Source organism: Mercurialis annua, linkage group LG6, assembly GCF_937616625.2.
Source record: "Mercurialis annua linkage group LG6, ddMerAnnu1.2, whole genome shotgun sequence".
In the NCBI taxonomy this organism is placed as follows: Eukaryota; Viridiplantae; Streptophyta; class Magnoliopsida; order Malpighiales; family Euphorbiaceae; genus Mercurialis; species Mercurialis annua.
This window is the reverse complement of record NC_065575.1, coordinates 11,673,284-11,694,272: the sequence shown is the minus strand read 5'-3', so window position 1 is coordinate 11,694,272 and position 20,989 is coordinate 11,673,284. Positions and strand designations below refer to the sequence as shown.

Sequence of the window (20,989 nt, the reverse complement as noted above, 5' to 3'; positions counted from 1 at the left end):
TTTTTTTACCTTCTTCTTCATTTAAACACCATTAATAAATAACATTTCAAAATTAATCTTTCTTACTAATTATATTTATCCAACTCAATTTATAAGAAAGGAAAATGATAATAATAATCATAAAAAGAAGACTAAAAAAAAAAACTCCGGCTAACGGAGGTTGGTTTGTCGTCTCAGACACTCAGGAGGTGGTGGAAGGACGGCGGCGGTGGCAAGGCGATGGTCGGCAGAAGAGAAGTGAGGGAGAATTTAAAGTTCCTTCTAATAAAAGACACTTGAAAAATTAATTTGAGAGATATAGTAAATATTAAGGTCATCTTTGAATCTTTTTTCTAATAACTCTAACTATACTAACTGCCACATAAGTGATTTAACTTCCGACCACAAACGGTGTGTAATATAGAGGATTATTTGTACCATTTTAAAAATTTTAGGGGTTCCAAATGGTCCAAAAATAAGTTAAAAGGGCTTAATTGTACCCAAAAATGCTTGAAGAGGTTATTTGTACTTTTTGAAAAATTTGGGTGTTTTATTTTGCCTAAATTATTAGTAAAACTTTAATATCCTACATAATATTTCCAAAATGTACTAAGAAAATCTTAATCCAAATTCAACAATAAATTTTTATTTGAGAGCTTTTTGCCTTCAAACTTATTTGCATTTAAGTATAGAAATGTGAAAAAACATTAGCATCTATATGCATTCGATCTCTAAGATTTAAAATTCGGTTCAAACCGAATAAAATTGAATTAAATTTTAATATATTAAAAGCAAAGGCATTGTTTTATATTTAAAAATAAGTAAAAATATTTCATAGTATAATAATCCTATGATTTTGGCGACAAAAAGTGGGAGAAAAAAAAAAGTTTATTTCTGAAAAATAGCTACTATGGCCTGTGATTAATGCTCCCAAATAAGTAGTAAAATATTAAGTGTAAACTCGGGGCGTTCATAAACTGTATAGCTAAACTATATATTTTTGTAGTAACAATGATATATTAGTTCAAAGAGACGGCTATCTAATCCAATCCGGAATTACCCTACTCCAAGCAGTCCCAATTGATCGTCAGTACATTGAACTTGAAGCAGGTAGGTGCTAAAGGACGCACCAGCAGAAAAGAATGAGCAGGCAATGGTTAGCTATATAAAACTATGGACTTTCGAGGTCTTTGCAGAGAATTAATTTAACAATGTAAACATCAGTTTCCAAATTCTAATTCAAAACTTGTGCTTCAGCTCTTGCCATTTGCGTCATCCTTCACCTGCATCTCATCTTCCTTTTCCCCTTCTCGTTCTTGCGCCAATTTCTTTCTATGCAACTCTTCCGCAGCTTCCATTGCTGCCTTGTTCTCCGCCTGAATTTTCTCCATTTCCTCTTCCTGTTGTTGCCTTTCGAACCATGTATCAGCATCCTTCCATACTGTAATTTTGAACAACACCGTCAGTTTCACACGCATAAGTTCACTTATGCCACCCATAGATATTCATTATGAGCATAACTCTGAAATCCTTATAACTACTTAAGTATGGAATTCTTTTAGTGCTTTGATCTCAGTGTCAACAAAAGGACAGCACAAAAGAATCATACAAGCTCAGTACATTTAAACCGTGAGGAATTTACTTCAAAAAAAAAACACAGAGTTAACACAAAAAACACGTACAGTTGATCACCACAAATTTATGTACCTCACCAAAATTTTAAGTAAATTATGATGTATGGGTGGATCAAAGGAGCAATCTATAAGCAACATTGCAATAACAAGGACATACACATTCAACATTTTCTAATAATAATCTATTTCATGTAACCGTTGTAGTCACTAGTCATATAATCACCTTCCTGGATACATATACAGAATAACAATTAACGGTGTTCCATTAAGTCATATATAACTTCCCTCTACATTACTAGTTGCAATTTCTCTTAGCAATAAATGTATGATGCGACAGATTTTAATTGTCCATGAATCCAGAACCAAAAAGGTTAAACATGTTTTCAACTTTTCATTCAAATTAGCAAGTATTTGAACATATATCTAGATTTCCTGCTGTCATGCCAGCAGATATCGCCGATTAATGTTGCTGACAGCAGATAAATCCTTCCACGCATCTTCCCACATTTGACTAAAAATCTTTGAAATAATTTCAATCAATTTATCTTTTCAGATTCATTTTGCAAAAGTGACTTTTTAGACATAAAATAGCAGCCAAGAACCTGGTAGCATTTGGTTTAGTTTACAAGAATAAAAAATGGCTACATCATAAAAAAAGGGTTACAGATTTACTAAATCTCAACGTTTCATGTTTATAGCGATTTAATCTTGTTCTTTAAAACGTCGCATCACACGTCCCAATCTTTCAATTTTTGGCATTGTGCAACATATTTCCGTTCTGCGACGTTGGTTTATGCAAAAGGGCGCTTTTGTACACATTTTTTAGCTTTATTTTTGGTGAAAACGACTATAGGCTGTAACAATGTAAAAACGTGAAAGATTGGGATGTGCAATGTGACGATTAAAGAAATGAGATTAAATTGCTACAAACGTGAAATGTTGGGATTCAAAATGATTCACCAACTGATTTGGTCCTATTCTCCCCTTCTAATTAACACCAGCCCCTATTTTCAATCAAGCTTTAAACCAATTGATCGATCAATCCTTAAACCCTAAACCCCAATCATTAAAATACTTTATGAACTAATTAATCAGAACAATTTTCCAATCTAAACAATCTAAATCCCATTTCAGAATTAGCTACAAAACAATACTTTAAAACCCCTAAAATCCCAATCAATTTACATCGCAATGTAGTGGTAAACCTAAAACTACAAAACAAACACATAAAAACCCATTCAAACACTAAAATTAGGGGTCAATTGAACTACAATTAAAAAAGTTAAAGACAACTTACGAGGCTGGGCAGCCCAACCCTGTTCACCACCCTTGATTTTCTCGGGAAGAGCGTAATTAACGGTGAGAACACGGCCGTAAAGTTCAGCGCCGTCCATGTTATCCATAGCAGCAACGGCGTCTTCTCGTTCTAGAAAAGTGACGAAGCCGAAAGCGCGGTGTTTTTGAGTGGCTTGATCGAGTGGGGTTTTGACATCCTTAATGTCTCCGAATGGGATGAAAGCTGCGTGGAGTATTGACTCGTTTACTTCGTCTGCTAATCCACCTACGTATAGTGTGTTCTTCTGTACTTGCATTTGCTGTGCTGCCATTGTTGTCTCTGTTTTTTCTTTTTTACCTGACCGGTCTTCTTTTTTGTAGAGGTTTTGGTCGGCGAGATGGGTTTAGAGTTGGTCTGGGTGCGTGAAAGGTTCTGATTCAGCAAAATATATCTTTGGATCCCTGTACTATCATACTTTTCTGAATTAGGTCCCTTCTCTACAATTTATTTACATTGGGTACTTACACATTTAATTTTAGGAATAATCTAATTTCAGGTCCCTAAATCATACCACTTTTGATTATCTGGTCCTTAAACTAAATTTTGTCCCTTTCTTGTCCTTCAACTTAAGGAAAACACATTTCAAGTACTTGAATGAAAAAACGACGATTTTTTAGAATAAAAAATTGCATTTTAAAGTATAACAAAACGTCATTTTTGTCATTTAGGGACTTAAAATGAGTTTTTACTAAATCGAAGGATTATAAAAAGATAAAATTTAATTTAAGGACCAAATAATTAAAAGTGGTGTAATTTAGAAACCTGTAAATAGATTTTTCCTTAATTTTGTAGATATTGGATCCTTTTGTCATAAAATCTGAAGTGATCAAAAAAAATTTAAAGAATTTGCTTTCAACAAAAATAAAAATATAAAAACCCAACTTTTAAGAAAAAATTAATGTATAAAAACAAATAAAAATCTCACTAATGACACGTGGAGTACATGCATTTTATTGTCGTGATGGGGGACCTTATGTATTTATTAATATTTAATTCATATATTTTAATAGACTAAGTCTATCACATTATAACATGTCATTAAAATGATGGCAAATTTGTAATATTATTATTCAAATGTTTAAGTAAATAACAAATAAATTTATAAGATTGTCATCATTTTCATAACGTGTCATAATGTGATAGGCGTAGTTCACGGACTACGTGGAGGGGTGAACCTATATAAAAATTTATCATCTTTTCTATCTCACATTTTCATTTTTTTTAAGTTTAATTTTTTTTCAAATGTCAATTTTAACATAAGTTCGAGAATTATATTTTACTTATAGTCAATTAATTAATTTTTATCAAGAAAAAAGGTTATTTATACCCTTAAGGTTTGACTGTAAGATCAAGTAAGCACTTAAAGTTCGAAAAAAAATTAAATATTACCCCAACGTTTTAAAAAAGTGAACAACCAGATTAGGCCTCCAACGTCTCATTTTATACGTCCAAATCAGGACCTTGTTGTTCATTTTTTAAGACGTTAAGAGCATATTTGAACCTTTCGGACATTGAGTGATTACTTGATTCTCTAGTCAAATTTTAAGGGCACGAATGACCTTTTTTCCTTTTTTTTCAAAGACAAGCCAAATCTTTTTTATGGCAGAAGGTACAAAAAATCTTCGATTTTTTCTTAAAAGTACAGATAAACCCTTTTATTTTTTTTGGGCACAATTAAGCCTTCGTGTTTTTAAAATTGAACAATTAAACCCTTGTTATTTTAAAAACGAACAAATAAACCCTTCTAGTTTACTTTTGGGGCACTTACTCTTTCAAATTTTTGGTAAATATTTTAAACATTAAAATTATTTTTAAACTTTTTTACTATATGATATGATTACGAGAGACATGTCAGACATTAACTAGTGTTTCAAATGATGTCGGAGGAAAGGGGTTATTTGTTCTATTTGAAAATAAAAAGGACTTAATTATACCCCAAAAAAATAAAAAAAAACTGATTTGTACTTTTGTGAAAACTACATGGATTTTTTTTATACCATTTGCCCTTTTTTATCCTTTTCATTTATGGTCAAATCTTTCATTTTATTTTAGTGGAATAAAACTTATCAAAATTTTAAAAAAAAATCAATCCAAAAAATTTTTAAAAATAAAAGATTTTTTTTGATAAATGATGATTAGATTAGCACAACCACAAGAAGTGGAAGGCAAAAACGGAAACACTAGCTCGACATAAAGAAGTCTAGTGATCAATACATCATCGCTATTGTAAAGAAAACTAGGGTTGTGAAATTTATAATGATTCACACCTTTGAAGATACAAATAAAAATCAAATCTGAATAATCCGTAGCTTCTTCTCTGAACATTCTCCTGTTACGAGCCTTCCAAATTTCCCACACACTGAAAAACCAAATTGTACTCCAAAGCTCTCGATGCCGATAATTCGAAATTTCTATCCATTGACTATAAAAGCTAAGAACATCCGAAGGAACCGGCCAAGCTTGAATGCCAATTTTGCGTAAGAAACCACACCAAAAAATCCAAGTTGTTGGACAATGAATTATGATATGCGCCCCCGATTCCAAACCCGAGCACATAGAACAAACATCTGAATCAACTATATGTCTATGAAGTTGGAATCTATTTGAGCAAATCCGCTCCTTAAGAAGAAGCCACACGAACAAAAGAACTTTAGGTGGAGTTTTTAACTTCCAGAATAGTTGGTTATAATTTAAAAGTACTTAACCAATCACCAATGGTTCTTTAATCATAACCAGCTAGAACCAAACTTTGTCTATGCCTGATAATGGATTGATAACAAAATTAAGAATTCAATAAAGAAACTTCAGAAGAAAAATAGGTATATTTAACAAAAACTGTGTATCCAATCATCACCAACTTTTTTCAAGTATAAACTCTTGCAATGATGGGAACAAAATCTTGCAGTTTATCTACCAATTCTTTTAAATAAAAGTTCCCGACATTATAAAAATATGATGGGAACTATTTCCCCTAATTATTCAAAACTGTGACAACACTTCCCCTCTCAGCAGCCAAAACCAAGGTGAAAAATACTGCACTTCCTCTATTTCTTACGCAAATACAAGAAGCTAGCCACCACAGATATGCCAACAATGGCTACAGGAACGGTCCAATATTGCTTTGTCAATTCCTTGACCTGCAGAGCATAATCAGACGATTCTTTCTTGGACGAAATTTCAAGTTCTGGGATTGCTAGATCAGATGAATCAAGCTCGCCGATGCAAAAGCTTTCCATTAGATTCTTTGCATCATCACTGTGACCGGCATCTTCAAAGTCATCGGTTGCATCTTTTCCTATAATGAGTCATACAAACAACAATTAGATTAATGATTTATGTTTGCAGTTTACTTCTTCATAAATTCAACTTTCTCCGACACAGTCTAATTTCATGAAACAAAAAAGTATTTGAAAATTACCAGTTGTAGCAAGGACAACATCATCTCCACCTGGGTGCTCATCCAAATATGAACTCACATCATATACCTGAAATTGACCCAATAAAATGTTTAGCACAAAGAGCATCATGACATAGAAGATAAACAAATATTACAATGGAGAAGATTACAAGAAAAGAGAGGAAATAGATCTTTCTTCAAGGATTAATAATTTATTGATAAAAGTTCAAATCCTTTGAAGATTCAGCAATGACTTGAAAGTTGTTACAAGTAGTTGAGTTATGAAATTTTGTGTGAAGGTTAACATGAAACAACTTCACTTAAACGTAGACTACAATCGTATATGCAAGACCATTTCAATCATCATAACTGAGAGTTACGTACATTTTATTGAGTACCTAAGATCATGAATACATCAAATTTTCTCATTGGAAGCAGAATAAAAAAATGCAAGATGGTCCATGTATAGATGCTGATTTCATTTATATAGAATCAAAAACATAGATTGGAAGCAGTATTTTATAAGGAATAGAAGACATAGACTGGATGGTGATTGCACATGCATAAACTTCATAAGCTTTTGGCAATTCCTAGAGTCCTGTGTAGCTTAAACGTTTGTCACTGCAAAGCTAAAGTTTTAAAAATACAATTCTTGATACGAGTGGTAATCAACTATTCATACATATTTTAACTAATTACCATATGTTGTTCTGAAACTTATCGAATACTACATTTTCGTGTTTCAAATTCATTTTCAAAAATATTTATGCAATTCCAAAATCTATCTATTACATGTTCTTCTAAAAAAAATAGAGCAAATTACTCTAAGGCCCCTCACATTTGTCATAATTTACAGTTTGGTACCCCTTGTTTGAAAATCAAACGATTTGGTACCTCAGTTTTGATTTTATAAACTATAAGGCCCTTCTGTTAAATATAGGTACCAAATCGCTAACGGAATGAAACTTGAGGTACCAAATCGTTTGCAAATCGTTTGAAAATGAGGTATCAAATCGTTTATATAATTAAAACTGAGGTACCAAATCGTTTATATAATTAAAACAGAGGTACAAAATCATTTGAAAGTAAATATCAAATTATTAACGGAACTAACAGAAGGGTCTTATAGTTTAAAAAATCAAAACTGAGGTACCAAATCGTTTGATTTTCAAACAAGGGGTACTAAACTGTGAATTACGACAAACGTGAGGGGCCTTAGAGTAATTTACTCAAAAAAATATTGCTTCATTGTTTTCTGTTTCAATGTTCTTTTCAACAATTGAATTTCCATACTATATAGTTTACCTAAATATTTTTGTTCGTGATTCCATAACGTTTAACAGCAAATCAATGTTAAGTTTCCATTCATACATAATACTTATTCAAGCCCTTGATCAGCACAAACTCTAGAATGTCACTATATGCCCTAATTCACTTGATCTTAATCTGTGCTCCCGCTAGCCCTTTTTTCACAGGCCCTGAACTTGCATAAAACGCTATGTCGGTATAGGAAATACCAACGAAAAAATATACGAAATGGGCATACAAATTGGAGAATAAGAATTCACAAGGCTGTACCGAATAGTTGTTCTTTGTAAGCATCTTGATGGTAGATGTGCATGCCCAAACTTAAGAATTTTGCTAATACTATCTCTAATTAGCAATATCTTGCAACTAAACTCAGCCACTCGCAGAAACTATTGCAGTGTGCTGGCAGCAGGACTGAAAACTTATAAACCCTAGTAGACAAGGAAACAAATTCTAAATTGACTACAATTTCCCGGTGTTTTTGACTAAATTAAACTCTAGTCAATGCAGGTTTTACATTAAAATGCTAAGAAAATAATCAGAGCACATAAAAACTCAAATTGCATGAACAGTTTTTATAACTCCCTGCAACACTTCCGCCGGCAAAAACATGATCACAAACATTATAAAAAACTCGAAACTAGCAAAAGCACAAAACTTTAGCAGAAACCCAGATCTGAAATAAGATTATGAACAGAACCCATGAAGTAAAAGAGGTACCTTTCCATCAATAACAATCCAGCAATCATTTTTGGTGCTATGTTGAGAGACTTCAGGCATTGAATAGAGCTTTGTGATAGTAGGCATACTCAAACTAACTCAAAACTTTTTGGAGTTGAGTACTGTTTAAAAATGGAGAGTTCGATAAAATCTGTTTGTGTCTCTGTTGAGTGTTTGCTGGGGTTACTTATTTTAGTTTGTAGTTTGATTGTACGAAGACTAAAGGCGCAGCTTTTTAGATGACCTGCCGTGCGCTCAAGTGTAGTTTTAGATGATTCAGGCCGGAGAAGACACAGATAAAACAGAGTTGAAAGGAGGTGAAACCCAATAGGATATGTCGTTGGGTCACTCTCTCTTCATAATGTGGGCTAGGCCTATATGGAAAAGAGAAAATTAGGCCCAGCACTATGCATGTCTATATTTTAGGGCTGTTTATATATTTACTTTAAAAAATGAAAATTATTATTTTTTAGCTTAATAGCGTAAAAAAATTACAAATTTTAGCGTGTTTTGCAAATTTAAAAATTAATATATCAACTTTTGATTTTTTACAATTTTAGCACCGATCAATTTTTCGTCAGAAAATGCTGATGTGGACGCTGGAACAGTGGTTATTTCGGTGTACACATCATCATTTTTCTCTATTTTTCTGAAGAAAAATTAATCGGTGCTAAAATTGCAAAAAACTTGAAAGTTGGTGTATTAATTTGCCAAAATTGAAAGTTTATGTTAAATTTGCAAAATACGCTAAAGTTTGTGATTTTTTACGCATTAAGCCTTGTTTTTTTTTATCTCAAGACAATTTTTTTTTAGAAAATACTCCATAATTTTTTTCAAATTTATGTTTTTACTTTTTGTTATAAATAATTATGATTTTACTTCATTATCATCTGATTATGATATCATGAATATTTTTGTAATTATATTTTTGTGTACGTTATCATCCAATTATCATAACATTATCATACTTCATTATCATCTAGTTATCATACTGTAGTGTTATAGTGATACTGACATGATAATCAAACATTATTTTATCATACATTATCATAGATATTATTATTACCATATAGGTACCATAGATATTATCATCTCGGTATCATATATGATAATGTTAACATTGATAATGTTATGATAAAAATATGATAATCAAACACTTTTTATGCAAAATTGTTTTTCCTGCATTGTTATGATAACAATATGATAATACAATGATACTCATATGATAATCAGAGGCTGTTTTTTATTAAAAAATCACTTTTTTTCTACAGTGTTATGATAATTTTATGATAATGCTGTGATACTCATATGATAATTAGATACTGTTTTTTTTTTGCAGAAAATCATTTTTTGTGTAGAAAATCATTTTTTTCATTACAAAATCGTTTTTTCCATTATAAAATCGTTTTTCATGCAGATATTTAGATCTAAAATTAAAAAAAAAATCAAAGAATAATTTATTTATATATGAAAATTAACATAAATCGTATTAATCACCACGATTTAAAAAAAATCACTAAAATCAAATATGAAAAAAAGGGCAGAGCGGCGGTTGAATGATGACGGAGCGTCGACAGACATGAAGAAACGACGAAGAAGAAGTGAAGAAATAAAGAAGAAAAAAATGACGGAAAAAAATGACGGAAAAAAAAGCCAAACAAAAAAGAAAAAGAGAGAAAGAAAAAAAAATTGACAGTTGTCACTTAAGAGTAAAGAAAATATGATTAGAGTAAAATAAAAATAAAAATTAGGTATAATTATAATATAAACATGTGTTAGAGTAAAAAGAATAAAAATAATAAAGATGCGAGGTATTTTCTTTATCTTTTTCGTACTGATGCAGAAAATCAAATTATTTTTGAAAATGGAGTATTTATCATAATTTTTTCTATATTTTATTATAAAAAATGCGGCCCGACCATTTTTTCGTTATTATTACTGTATAAGTTGAGTGTGTTTGATAATTAGTTTTTTTTTCTTTTAATATCACCATTAATTAACTTCACTAACACGGCTTTTTTTAAATCATCTAATCTTTTTTAAATTTTATTCCTCTAGCGCCTTTCTTCTCTTTTCCGTCTCGGCTTGCTGGTAATTATCTGGAAATCCAACGTCTTAATTTTGTTTGTATTTTCAGAGACGTTGTATTTAAATCACTAAACTCTTTTCAAATTTGTTTGTATTGTCTTTTTAAAATTTTACAATTGTAACTTTTTTTTATTGTTTCTAGTTCTACTATCATTTAGGTTAAACATATTAGCAAAGTAATTTTTGGTAAATTAGCAGAAATGTTTATTTTTGAATGTGTGCCGTATCTTTTCTCTTTATTTCACTCTTCTTACCCTCTTTTTATCCTCGGACGATTTGACTAATAATCACTCATAACTTTTGATTTTTATGTCTTTGAATAAAACTCCTTAATATTTAAAAAATAATCACCAAACTCCCTGATCTTTATGGCGGCACTCACTAAATTCCCTAAGATCAAAAATGCCGATTTTCCTTAAATTTTCTGGCGCGGCAATGCTTTACTCGTTTTATCAGAAAAAATGCTCTACGTGTCTCTAAACGTATGTCAGCTTGTTAATGGACTTTTTGTCTTTTGTCGTTGTTTTACGAGATTTTTTCATTTATCCCTAATTTCTCACTTTTTTTCTTTTTTCTCTTTCTTTTACTCTTATTCTATCTTTGGTCGTCTTCATCTTCTTTCTTCTTCTTTCACTCTGTATTTCTTCGCATGTTTCTTCTTTTTCTCATTTTTTTGTTCTCTCTTCATTTGTTTTTTCTATTCTTTGTTCGTTCACCTTTGCCGATTTTTTTCTCAAATGGAGGAGATGAATAACCCACCAGTAACTGCGGTGTGCAGACTGTTATGAAGACCCTGTGGACTACTGCGAATCCTGGAAGGTGATTTTTTGGATGTCAAGATACGACAAAGGAAATGCGCGTTCTTTTTTAAAATGGATAAATCTACCAATTAAGTGCAGGTTAAAGACTATTATCAACAGACTATTGAAAAAGATTAATCGGCTGGAGACGGAAAGATGCAAAAATTTTGAGGAAAACATTATACTACCAAAGAATAAGTCATTTTTGTTTTGTACAATGTTTTCTTGTTATGTTCACTATAATTAATTTCTTTTATGATGTAAAATTATTTGTGGTCTATCCATTTTGTTGACCAACTTTATGTTTATTTTTTTTATGAATAAGCTTGCGATTGAAAAATTAATGAATTGGGTTATTAGGCAAAAATTTAATGCAAATGTAAGACAAACATTTAATGCAGCAGCAAGTTGGACTAAGGTAACTGTAGTGATATTGAATGAAATCGAAAATTAGTAGTCCTTGTATCCCGATTGATTTCGAGTTAATAAATCAAATTTCTTGTTTGATTGTTAAACTTAACTTTATGGGCCATGAATGATTACAATAACTAAACTGCAGGGTCATGGTTGATTATATTGTATAAATAAAGATTCATGGTTGATTTAAAAATTAAAAGTGGGGGCTGTGGTTGATTACAATTCTAACAGTAAGTGAATATGGTTCCTTTATATTTATTTCATTCACACAGTCTGCGATTAAAACAACAATAGCAAACCAACATCAAATACACATTTGCAATCAAATCCAAGACATACAAAAACTATAATTAAACCACAATCAAACCAACATATGTTCAATATCATTCACAAAATAAATACAACCAAACCACAACCTGTAAACTACCAAAATACACACCTAAAAATATACTACTCTATATCCTGCCCTTACCAAACCACAACCTGCACACCAAATAATCACACCATGTTGCACAATATCTATTCACCAAGAGAACTAAACAATACGCAGTCTATTAAAATGTTACTGTACATTTACAAAAACACTAATGTAAACATCTAGGTCTGCATGAGTCGTTTTCTCATATTGTCCTTGTATCGAGATGACACATCTTTACCAAGCCTTTTCTTCCGCTTTCCTTTGTCAGCTTGAGGAGCAGGTGGCTGGGATGGAGCAGCATCATAAACTGCGCTCCTTTGGCTATCAAAAATATGCTCCTCTTGAATAGGTTCCTGCCCTTGGTCAATATGGGGCTCCCCTGGGTCCACAAGATTAGACTGCGAAAAGAAACCAATCAATTGGACATTAAACACATTGAAATAATAAGCACACATATTTAACAACATGTAATGCAGAAAAAAGACTATACTTACTGATGGATCCGGATGTCTGACGTACGTCCTTGGCCTTGAAAAGTGGACAGCAAGAAGAGGATCAGGTATAGCGGGTCAGGGACCCCGTGACCGCTCTGAAGCTCTAGTTAGTTGGTTGTTTTTGATAGGAGTAGTATGTATTAGTTTAGATGTTCGTACCTTTGTGCGTATGGGCTCGTGTCCTATTTATAGTGTTTACAACGTGTCCGTCTTCTCTTAGTCGATGTGGGATTCTCTTATGGTATTTTACTACTTTGTGTTATGCTTATTCCATCACTTATCAAGGCTCTTTCTGTTGCAAATGGAAACATTCCAAGTCGTGAAGGCGAAATATGAGGCACTTCACTAGCACCCTACCAACAAAAAACACACACTTAACAACAAATTTTAGACATATGAAACCAGATTTGAAAAATTTAAAATCTAACTTACATCGACATTCATCGAACGGTGACCGGAGTGTCATGTAAGGAAAACTCTCTAGTAGGAGCCTACCCCTCACCTTCATTCACATCATACTATATAAAATTATTTATAAATTACAGCTTTAATTAAATAATTTTTTAAATTGATTATAATATTTTTACATGAACAATTTTAAATTAAATGATGTTTCTTATAAAAATTATTTTTATAATTTTTATTAAATATAAAATAATTTATTTATATTATAAAGTAATAATAAAAATTATTATCACTTTAAAATCATTTGACATATCATAACAACAACTGATCAGATTTCATTATCTATTAGATAACAGTTATTAGCCAGCAGCTAATAATTATTAGCAACAATTAATAGCTACTCTCTCCGGTCATAATATTTGTTGCATTCTAAGAAACTAATAAATGTGTTTTGATTTGCATATACTTTTACTAAATTATTCATATTAATTACTACTAGTTTTATATTTGACTAGTTTTTTTCTAATCTTACTAAGTTATTTATTGTTAGAGATAAATTTGAAAAAATATCAATTAATGTATTCTTGAAGCTTTAATTTAATAAATATTTTAAATGCAAATTCATACACCAACTTTGACCTAATTTGCAATTACAACATAAACTTTGAAACTTGGCAATGTCAGTAACCAATTTTACACTTTTGGCAAATCGATACACCAAACTCAAAAAACACTAACGTGGACATTGTAATATGCCGCCATGTGTCGTTGCATGATTGGTCGGTGTACCAATTTGCCAAAAAATGAAAGTTGGTTACCGACATTGCCAAGTTTAAAAGTTTATGTTGTAATTGCAAATTAGGTCAAAGTTGGTGTATGAATTTGTATTTAACCCTAAATATTATGATAAAAAATAATCTCAAATGCGACAAATCGGAGGGAGTATCAATAACATCTGAACCAATAAGGGATTTTTACAAAAATGCCAGAAAAAAAATGAAAGATTTACTTTTTTACCATGTAAATTTTGTTTTTGTTTTTTTTATAGATAACTGCTTATTGATCTGTTATATTTATTTTACGTTTATTTTTGGTTTATTTTTTGTTTATTTTTTTATATTATAAATATAAACTTAAAAGATATTTTATGTATTGTTATTTATATTCTGTTTATTTTTTTTAAAATAAAAATTTTGGTATAAAAGTAAATAAAAAAAATTGGTATAAAAGTAAATAAAAATAAAAAATCTGGTATAAAAGAAAGTTTTTAGAAAAATATGGTAAAAAAGAAAGTTTTTTTAAAAAAAAATGGTATTTTTAGTAAAATTCTCTATATTCTTGTGCTTTATTAGATAGGGTTGATAAATTTAGAAAATATTTTATTAATGGAAAACAGGCTATCCGAACAGAATCTAGTACAATTAATTTCCAATCTGCTATTTAAAGAATGTTTAACAATGTGAAATGCATGACATGAGTTCCCCAAATAAACCACCTAACTAGATAAGACAAATTACATTAAGGTGTCTAAATTTTTCCAAATCTTGTATTTTATTGTCTGAACGTCTTTTTGATCTTAAACTAGTGTTTTAACTTTCTAAAAATGTATATCAAATAGGAATTTTAGCTGTTTTTCGATCACTGTATCATTAATAAGGTCAAAAGTAATATTTAAATTTAATAATATATTTTGACATTTTAATTCTACGTATATAAGTGTATTATCGAACACACAATCGTCATTTTTTACGAACATATAAATTTAAGTAAAAGTAAAGTTATTTTTGTTTTTCAAGCACACTGGCAATGGCAACCAGAAAATGACTAAAAACACTGATATCATATTATCTTTTAAAATTTAAAACACTAATATAAAAAATTGACACAAAACAGAAAATTTAAAAGAGCTCGTGCACCATTATTTAATTTTTCCAATAGAATATCAAAATTCATAGAAATTTCCCGTCATTAATGGTAAAATTTTAAACTTTTCTTATTTTCTCTCCATCTTAACTGTCACTACTGTTAATATAGTATATGTTAATTGTCACAAATCATGGCATTGTGCATAAAAATTGCACTAATTACATCTGTATTGTCCCTCTTTTATAATTAACTCATTCAAACCTCAAAACAACTGAAATTATTTTTTTTAAGATGGATCATTTTTCTAATGTTTTATTACAAATCATAGCCTCAATTTTTCTCTGTTTCATTGCCACCTCTTTTGCTTGCTCTAATGGCCAATGCAAGGTTTTTTATTTTTTAATTTCAAGATTTATTGGTTAATTTTTTAAAGATTAATATTAAATTCTGTATTATTTTTGTTCATTGTAGCTACAAGAAGCATGCTCATCTGATTCAGACTGTGAGGGTGGATTGTATTGTTTATCTTGTTCCTTAGAATTTGAAGGTTCAAGATGTGTAAGATCGGCCATAACTGACCAATTCAAGCTTCTGGTAATTATCTATTTATATCTCCAGTAGTTGTTAGTTATTTAGCTTAATTGCTTTTAAAATTATGAATTTTAACGTTTTTTATAATTTTAATACGTATTTTTTATTTTGACAATTGAATACATGAATTATTATATTTTTGACAATTTAAAACACCGATTAGTTTTTCGCTAAAAGAATTCTTAAGTGAACACCAGATCGATCGAATATACACTATTATAGGTCTACATGAGCAATTTTTTAGTGTTTTAAATTGCAAAAATTAATAGGTTTATTGGTGCCTCATATTACCAAAATTATGTATTAAGATTATAAAACACGTTATTTTTAAAATAATTATTTTTGATAAATTCTGATTTTGATTATGTGCTGTGTCGAATTAATTACAAACAGAACAACTCATTACCTTACAACAAATATGCATTCTTGACGACGCACAACTCATTTGCCATCAAAGGAGAGCCACCTCATACTCCCGTTCCAAGATTGACATTTACAAATCAAGAAGACACTGTCACTCAGCAGCTAACTGTAAGACGACGTCGTATTTTATAAATATAAATAGGACTCAAATAGCAATTTGCGCCCTCAACTTGTAAGCAATGGGCAATTCACATATAAATTAACTTTATGGGCAAATCAGTCATGAACTTGCTGATTATAGACAATTAGCCCCATTTTAAAAAATTAACTTAAAATTTGATGGGGCAAATTGTCAATTGAGGGACAAATAACTTACAAATTTAAGGGGCAAATTGCAAAAATGGGGCTAATTGCCCATAATATACAAGTTCATGACTAATTTGCCCACAAAGTTAATTTGTGTGTTAATTGCCCATTGCTTACAAGTTGAGGGGGCAAATTGCTACTTAAGTCATATAAATAGTGCTATCTGTTTGATAATTGATTCTTGGTTAAATAGACAGATTGGACCCTCACATTTGCTTCGGTTTTGAATTTGAACCCTAATGAACTGTTTTTCCGATAGAGGTACTTAACGTTATAAAAAAAATTTCAAATTGGACCCTCCGAACCTAAAATGCCACATGTCCGTTAATGATTGGTAGATGTGAACCATCGAACCTAATATGTCAACGCTAAGTATGCCAGTCACTAACGGACACGTGGCATTTTAGGTTCGGAGGGTCTGATTTGAAATTTTTTTATAACGTTAAGTACCTCCATCGGAAAAAAAAGTTTATTAGGGTTCAAATTCAAAACCGAACCAAACGTGAGGGTCCAATCTATACATTTGTAACTCGTCTCACTTGGAAAAAATTATATTTGTGGCGTCTGAATTTTTTCAAGTTCTCTATTTTGATGCTGAATATAGGCCATATCAATCGATAATTTTAAGTGTTATTAATTATTATTGTATATTTTAAAATGAGCTTAATTGCAGAATGGAGTAAGAGCCTTAATGCTAGACACATACGATTTCAAAGGAGATGTATGGCTGTGCCATTCTTATGAGGGGAAATGCCATGATTTTACAGCTTATGTAAGTAATCTGATCCTTGTATAATTAATGCCACTCTGTTGATTTAGTTTTGCATATGCAGACATGTACAAACTTGCATAAACTATATATACATAAATATAAATTTTAAATTATTTTTGTTATTATAAAACATAATAAACTTATTAATGCATGTTGATAATATATTGATAATATAAATATATCTATTTACAACTTTAATCTAGTTGTCAATTATATCATAATTGTTAAATCTTATTAATTTGATGCATTATTTTTTCAATCCCTGTTAGATCTACTCACGATTTATTTGAAGTTAAAGTGGCGCGGTGTTACATATGTTTAGTAGGATGGAGTTTAAACACATAGACACATAAAACATTGTGCTACGTCACCTCCAAACAATCCGTGAGTTTATTTAGCAAAGATGAAAAGATAGTAAATCAAACTGATAAAACTTAAAAAATCATAATATATCTTACAAATGACTAAAGTTATTGGTTGATAGATTCATTTTGCCTAATATATTTGCCTGCCTAATAGCTCACTGAATTAATTTGTTGTTGTAGGAACCGGCTATAGACACATTTAAAGAAATAGAAGTTTTCCTATCAGCAAATCCATCAGAAATTGTAACATTAATCCTCGAAGATTATGTGGAAGCCCCAAACGGATTAACAACAGTTTTTACTAATTCTGGTTTAATGAAGTATTGGTTTCCGCTCTCAAAAATGCCTCAAAATGGGCAAGATTGGCCACTCGTAAAAGACATGGTTGCCGCTAATCAAAGGCTCGTCGTCTTTACTTCCAAAAGGGCCAAGCAACAATCCGAAGGAATAGCTTATCAGTGGAACTACATGGTAGAAAATCAATGTAAGCTCTATACTTTATTTAAATAAATAACTATATTATAGATGTATAGTTTGTTTGTTTTATTTTTTAATAATCTTAATTTGTGTCAGATGGTAATAAGGGATTGAAAGATGATTGTAGTAACAGAGGCGAATCAGCAGCGCTTAGTGATAAATCTAAATCTTTAGTTCTGGTTAATCATTTTGGATCCGTATCGGTTAAGGAAATCGCTTGCCATGATAATTCCGACAGGCTTATTGATATGCTTCGTACATGTTATGGGGCATCTGGTAACAGATGGGCTAATTTCGTTGCCGTTGATTATTACAAGGTATACTTGTATACTTATTGTTTCGTTTCTATTTTTAAAAATACTTGTGAAACTATAAAATTTTCTATTTATAATTTATTTTGTAGAGAATATAATTCGAATATGTCTCAATATATATATTTCCGTATATTGTACTGTTCCGTATGTTTTTCCGAGTATAGAACATGATAAAATATTGTTTAAATTGATTAATGACGATGATGATGCAGAGGAGCAGCGGAGGAGGAGCATTTCAAGCAGTAGACACACTGAATGGAGAGCTATCGTGTGGGTGCAATGATTTGCATGCATGTGTGGTAAGATGATACAGATTTATTTCTCCTCAGCTAAATGTATACATTGCAATAACTTTTGGGATTTATCTGTATAATTTGCCTTTTTTTTATGCAGCCTGGATCAACATTAAGGTGTAGTCCATGAGGATGATCAACCTACATTAGAAATTAAGTGGAGCACAACTAGCTAGCTAGGCTGAAGTAGCTATTGAAATTAAAAAAATTGGAATTTGTACATTATTGAATTAGTTCAATTTTCATGGAATTTCCAATTCAATTTCTTAGTCGAAATATGTTATCATCTTTTTCTTCCATGCTTAATATTGGTAATTAATTAGTCAAATCATCCTAATTTCTAATTATTGTAGGTTTAGTCCTTTTCAACTTATCGTTTAGTCCTTCATGCAAGATTTAATTAATCAACTAGTTGATGAAATGATAGCTATTGAAGCTAGCAATCTAAATTTTGAATTTGTTTTGGTTTAAGATATAGTACTAGTTTTTGTTTACAATAAACTAAAGATAATTACTCTTTAGAAAAGTCAAAAGATAATTAAGTGTATTAACTATTAAGTGAGGGAATAGCACTTAATTCACCTTTTTGAAGCGTATTTCACATGATACAATAAACGTGTTTGATATGAGATTAGAGCATATCCAAATGACTCTCTGCAATTATCAAATCAAATTCTTTAAATTGAGAGTTCAATGGACTATCTATTATTTAAATTTAAAATAGAGAGTGGAAATAGCTCTGCATAAATAAAGAGTGATTTTTATTTTATATTTTATTGAGAAATTATGTGGTATATGCCCATTTTTTTTTATATATTTTACAAAAATACTCTGTCAAAAGTTCAGTTTGTAAGAATACTCTTTTCAGAAAAAAAAAATTCCTTTTCATTTTTACGCTCTTCTTCACTCTATCGCTATTGTGCTATCAAGTATTATTAAGTTATGGACGAATATACGTTAAGATATATATATATATATATATATATATATATATATATATATATATATAAAATAGAAGAAAAAAAAAGAAAATAGAAAAGGTGAGGCGGTTGGGTTTGGCGGGAAGAAATAAAAAATACTTCCTTTAATCCCTAAACTTTTATTTTAATTAGTTTTAGTTATAAATTAATTAAATATTATTCGTTAGTCCAAATTAAAATAAAATAAATTTATAAGTCCTGAGCGAATAATTATGGTGTTAATATTCGCGAAATAATTTGACGAAGATACCGTCAATTATTTATGGAATTTGGACATAGTAATTTTAATTAAGCGGGCCTGATTTGCACCTAATAAATCTTCTGGGATTTATTAAAAATAAAATTATAAGTCGGATGCGAATAAAAATTATATTTTTATTCGTTTTATATTTTATTGGATTTTTGGGTAAAGTTTCGTAAAGTTTGGAATTAGTCTCCGTTTGAACTACAGACGACTAATTAAAATTAGAGTTAAAGTGCATGATTGAGCTAGTACCAAATAGTACTTTAGCCAAATCATTTATCTATAAATAGAGAAGATGGGGGAGGCTCAGAGGCTCACCTCAGTTATGAAACTGAGGTGCTTGCTAGTTATAGCAAGCGGGCCGGCGCCACGCGATCCATTTGGCAATTCCGACTCTGATTTTTCAACGAATCCAGTAGTAATCGAGGTATTAATCTCGTATACGATGTTTATTTCGATATATAATTATTATATATTCGATATTAAACGGTAAACATATCGAATCGATCGCGTACGTATCGATTCGACGTTTTAATTATGAATTGAATTGTGTAGTACAGTGTTGAATTAATGTTTTGGATGTTTCAGAGTGTCGGAAATGGTCGGTGCGACCCGGAAGCAAAGATTCCGGGGTTGTCCGTACTGTGCGGGTGCACAGTATTGAAACTGTGCGAGCGCACAGTAGACTGTGCGGACGCACAGTCCCTACTGTGCGGACGCACAGTAGGCTAGTGGGAAAAATGATTTGGCCTTTCGCCCTAACTCGGTTCAGTTCGATCTGGTTAGTTCTAATCGATCCGAAAAGAATATAAGTGGACTATGTTGGTAAAAATACGCAAGCGTACGTATGCCAACTTGTAATACAGACTGTGAAGTCCGGATATCGTACCCACAAGGAAAGCTCTAAAGCCAACCAGTTGAAAGACTCGATTTGAATAGCCGAAAAGACAAATATTGTTTGTTGTAAAATTAAAAGACAGAACTTATCAATTATAATTTGAAGTAAGCAAAGACTGTAATTAAATTGGTGTTTAACAATAATGAGAAAAGCAGGGATTATTAATCTTTGTTATGCTGTTTATTTAATTTGGGTTATGGATTATATCGTTCTGATATGGTTCGGACTAATCGGAAGCACCTAAAATTCTCTCTCGAGCAATTGCAGGCAAAAGCATAAAACCAATGAATAATAGGTTAATTACTCACTCTCGCACAATGATTAACCTAATTACTGATTAATTGAATGATTATGAAGTGAATCCTAAGAACACATATTCGTTAATTCACTCTCGCACAATTAACTCCTACATTCCTAATTATGTTGTTCTATCCCAATTTTACTCTCTCGAGCTAAAATTAAAA

The 20,989-nt window shown here is 30.8% G+C and overlaps 3 protein-coding genes across 4 annotated transcripts; 1 reads left to right on the top strand and 2 right to left on the bottom strand.

The window, feature by feature from the left end:
• Positions 1-914: 914 nt before the first annotated feature.
• Positions 915-3,293, bottom strand: LOC126685903 (uncharacterized). The gene is made up of 2 exons (XM_050379897.2): positions 2,911-3,293; positions 915-1,420 (listed from the first exon to the last, which is right to left on the bottom strand). The coding sequence occupies exons 1-2, from the start codon at positions 3,218-3,220 to the stop codon at positions 1,233-1,235; spliced, it is 498 nt and encodes a 165-aa protein (XP_050235854.1). The 5' UTR covers positions 3,221-3,293; the 3' UTR covers positions 915-1,232.
• A 2,459-nt stretch (positions 3,294-5,752) lies between these two features.
• On the bottom strand, positions 5,753-8,679 carry LOC126686011 (cytochrome b5). The gene is made up of 3 exons (XM_050380019.2): positions 8,375-8,679; positions 6,368-6,434; positions 5,753-6,244 (listed from the first exon to the last, which is right to left on the bottom strand). The coding sequence occupies exons 1-3, from the start codon at positions 8,459-8,461 to the stop codon at positions 5,994-5,996; spliced, it is 405 nt and encodes a 134-aa protein (XP_050235976.1). The 5' UTR covers positions 8,462-8,679; the 3' UTR covers positions 5,753-5,993.
• Positions 8,680-14,879: 6,200 nt separating this feature from the next.
• LOC126688222 (PI-PLC X domain-containing protein At5g67130) lies at positions 14,880-18,700 on the top strand. Of its 2 annotated transcripts, none has more exons than XM_050382847.2 (8): positions 14,880-14,970; positions 15,334-15,456; positions 15,847-15,984; positions 16,856-16,954; positions 17,500-17,803; positions 17,893-18,113; positions 18,323-18,409; positions 18,504-18,700. In XM_050382847.2, exons 1-8 carry the CDS (start codon positions 14,968-14,970, stop codon positions 18,531-18,533), a joined length of 1,005 nt encoding a protein of 334 aa, XP_050238804.1. In that variant the 5' UTR covers positions 14,880-14,967; the 3' UTR covers positions 18,534-18,700. The 2 variants fall into 2 exon arrangements, with proteins under 2 accessions (XP_050238804.1, XP_050238803.1); XM_050382846.2 differs by lacking the exon at positions 14,880-14,970 and adding an exon at positions 15,019-15,249.
• The last annotated feature ends 2,289 nt before the right edge of the window (positions 18,701-20,989 follow it).

Excerpts from the sequence above, each read along its gene's own strand:
- LOC126685903 (XM_050379897.2), bottom strand. The coding sequence starts at position 3,220 with ATGGCAGCACAGCAAATGCAAGTACAGAAGAACACACTATACGTAGGT. Across the intron at positions 1,421-2,910 it reads GGGTTGGGCTGCCCAGCCTC|TATGGAAGGATGCTGATACA; the intron begins GTAAGTTGTCTT and ends TCAAAATTACAG.
- LOC126686011 (XM_050380019.2), bottom strand. The coding sequence starts at position 8,461 with ATGCCTACTATCACAAAGCTCTATTCAATGCCTGAAGTCTCTCAACAT. Across the intron at positions 6,435-8,374 it reads GGATTGTTATTGATGGAAAG|GTATATGATGTGAGTTCATA; the intron begins GTACCTCTTTTA and ends GGTCAATTTCAG. Across the intron at positions 6,245-6,367 it reads TGTTGTCCTTGCTACAACTG|GAAAAGATGCAACCGATGAC; the intron begins GTAATTTTCAAA and ends GACTCATTATAG.
- LOC126688222 (XM_050382846.2), top strand. The coding sequence starts at position 15,154 with ATGGATCATTTTTCTAATGTTTTATTACAAATCATAGCCTCAATTTTT. Across the intron at positions 15,250-15,333 it reads GCTCTAATGGCCAATGCAAG|CTACAAGAAGCATGCTCATC; the intron begins GTTTTTTATTTT and ends TGTTCATTGTAG. Across the intron at positions 15,457-15,846 it reads CTGACCAATTCAAGCTTCTG|AACAACTCATTACCTTACAA; the intron begins GTAATTATCTAT and ends AATTACAAACAG.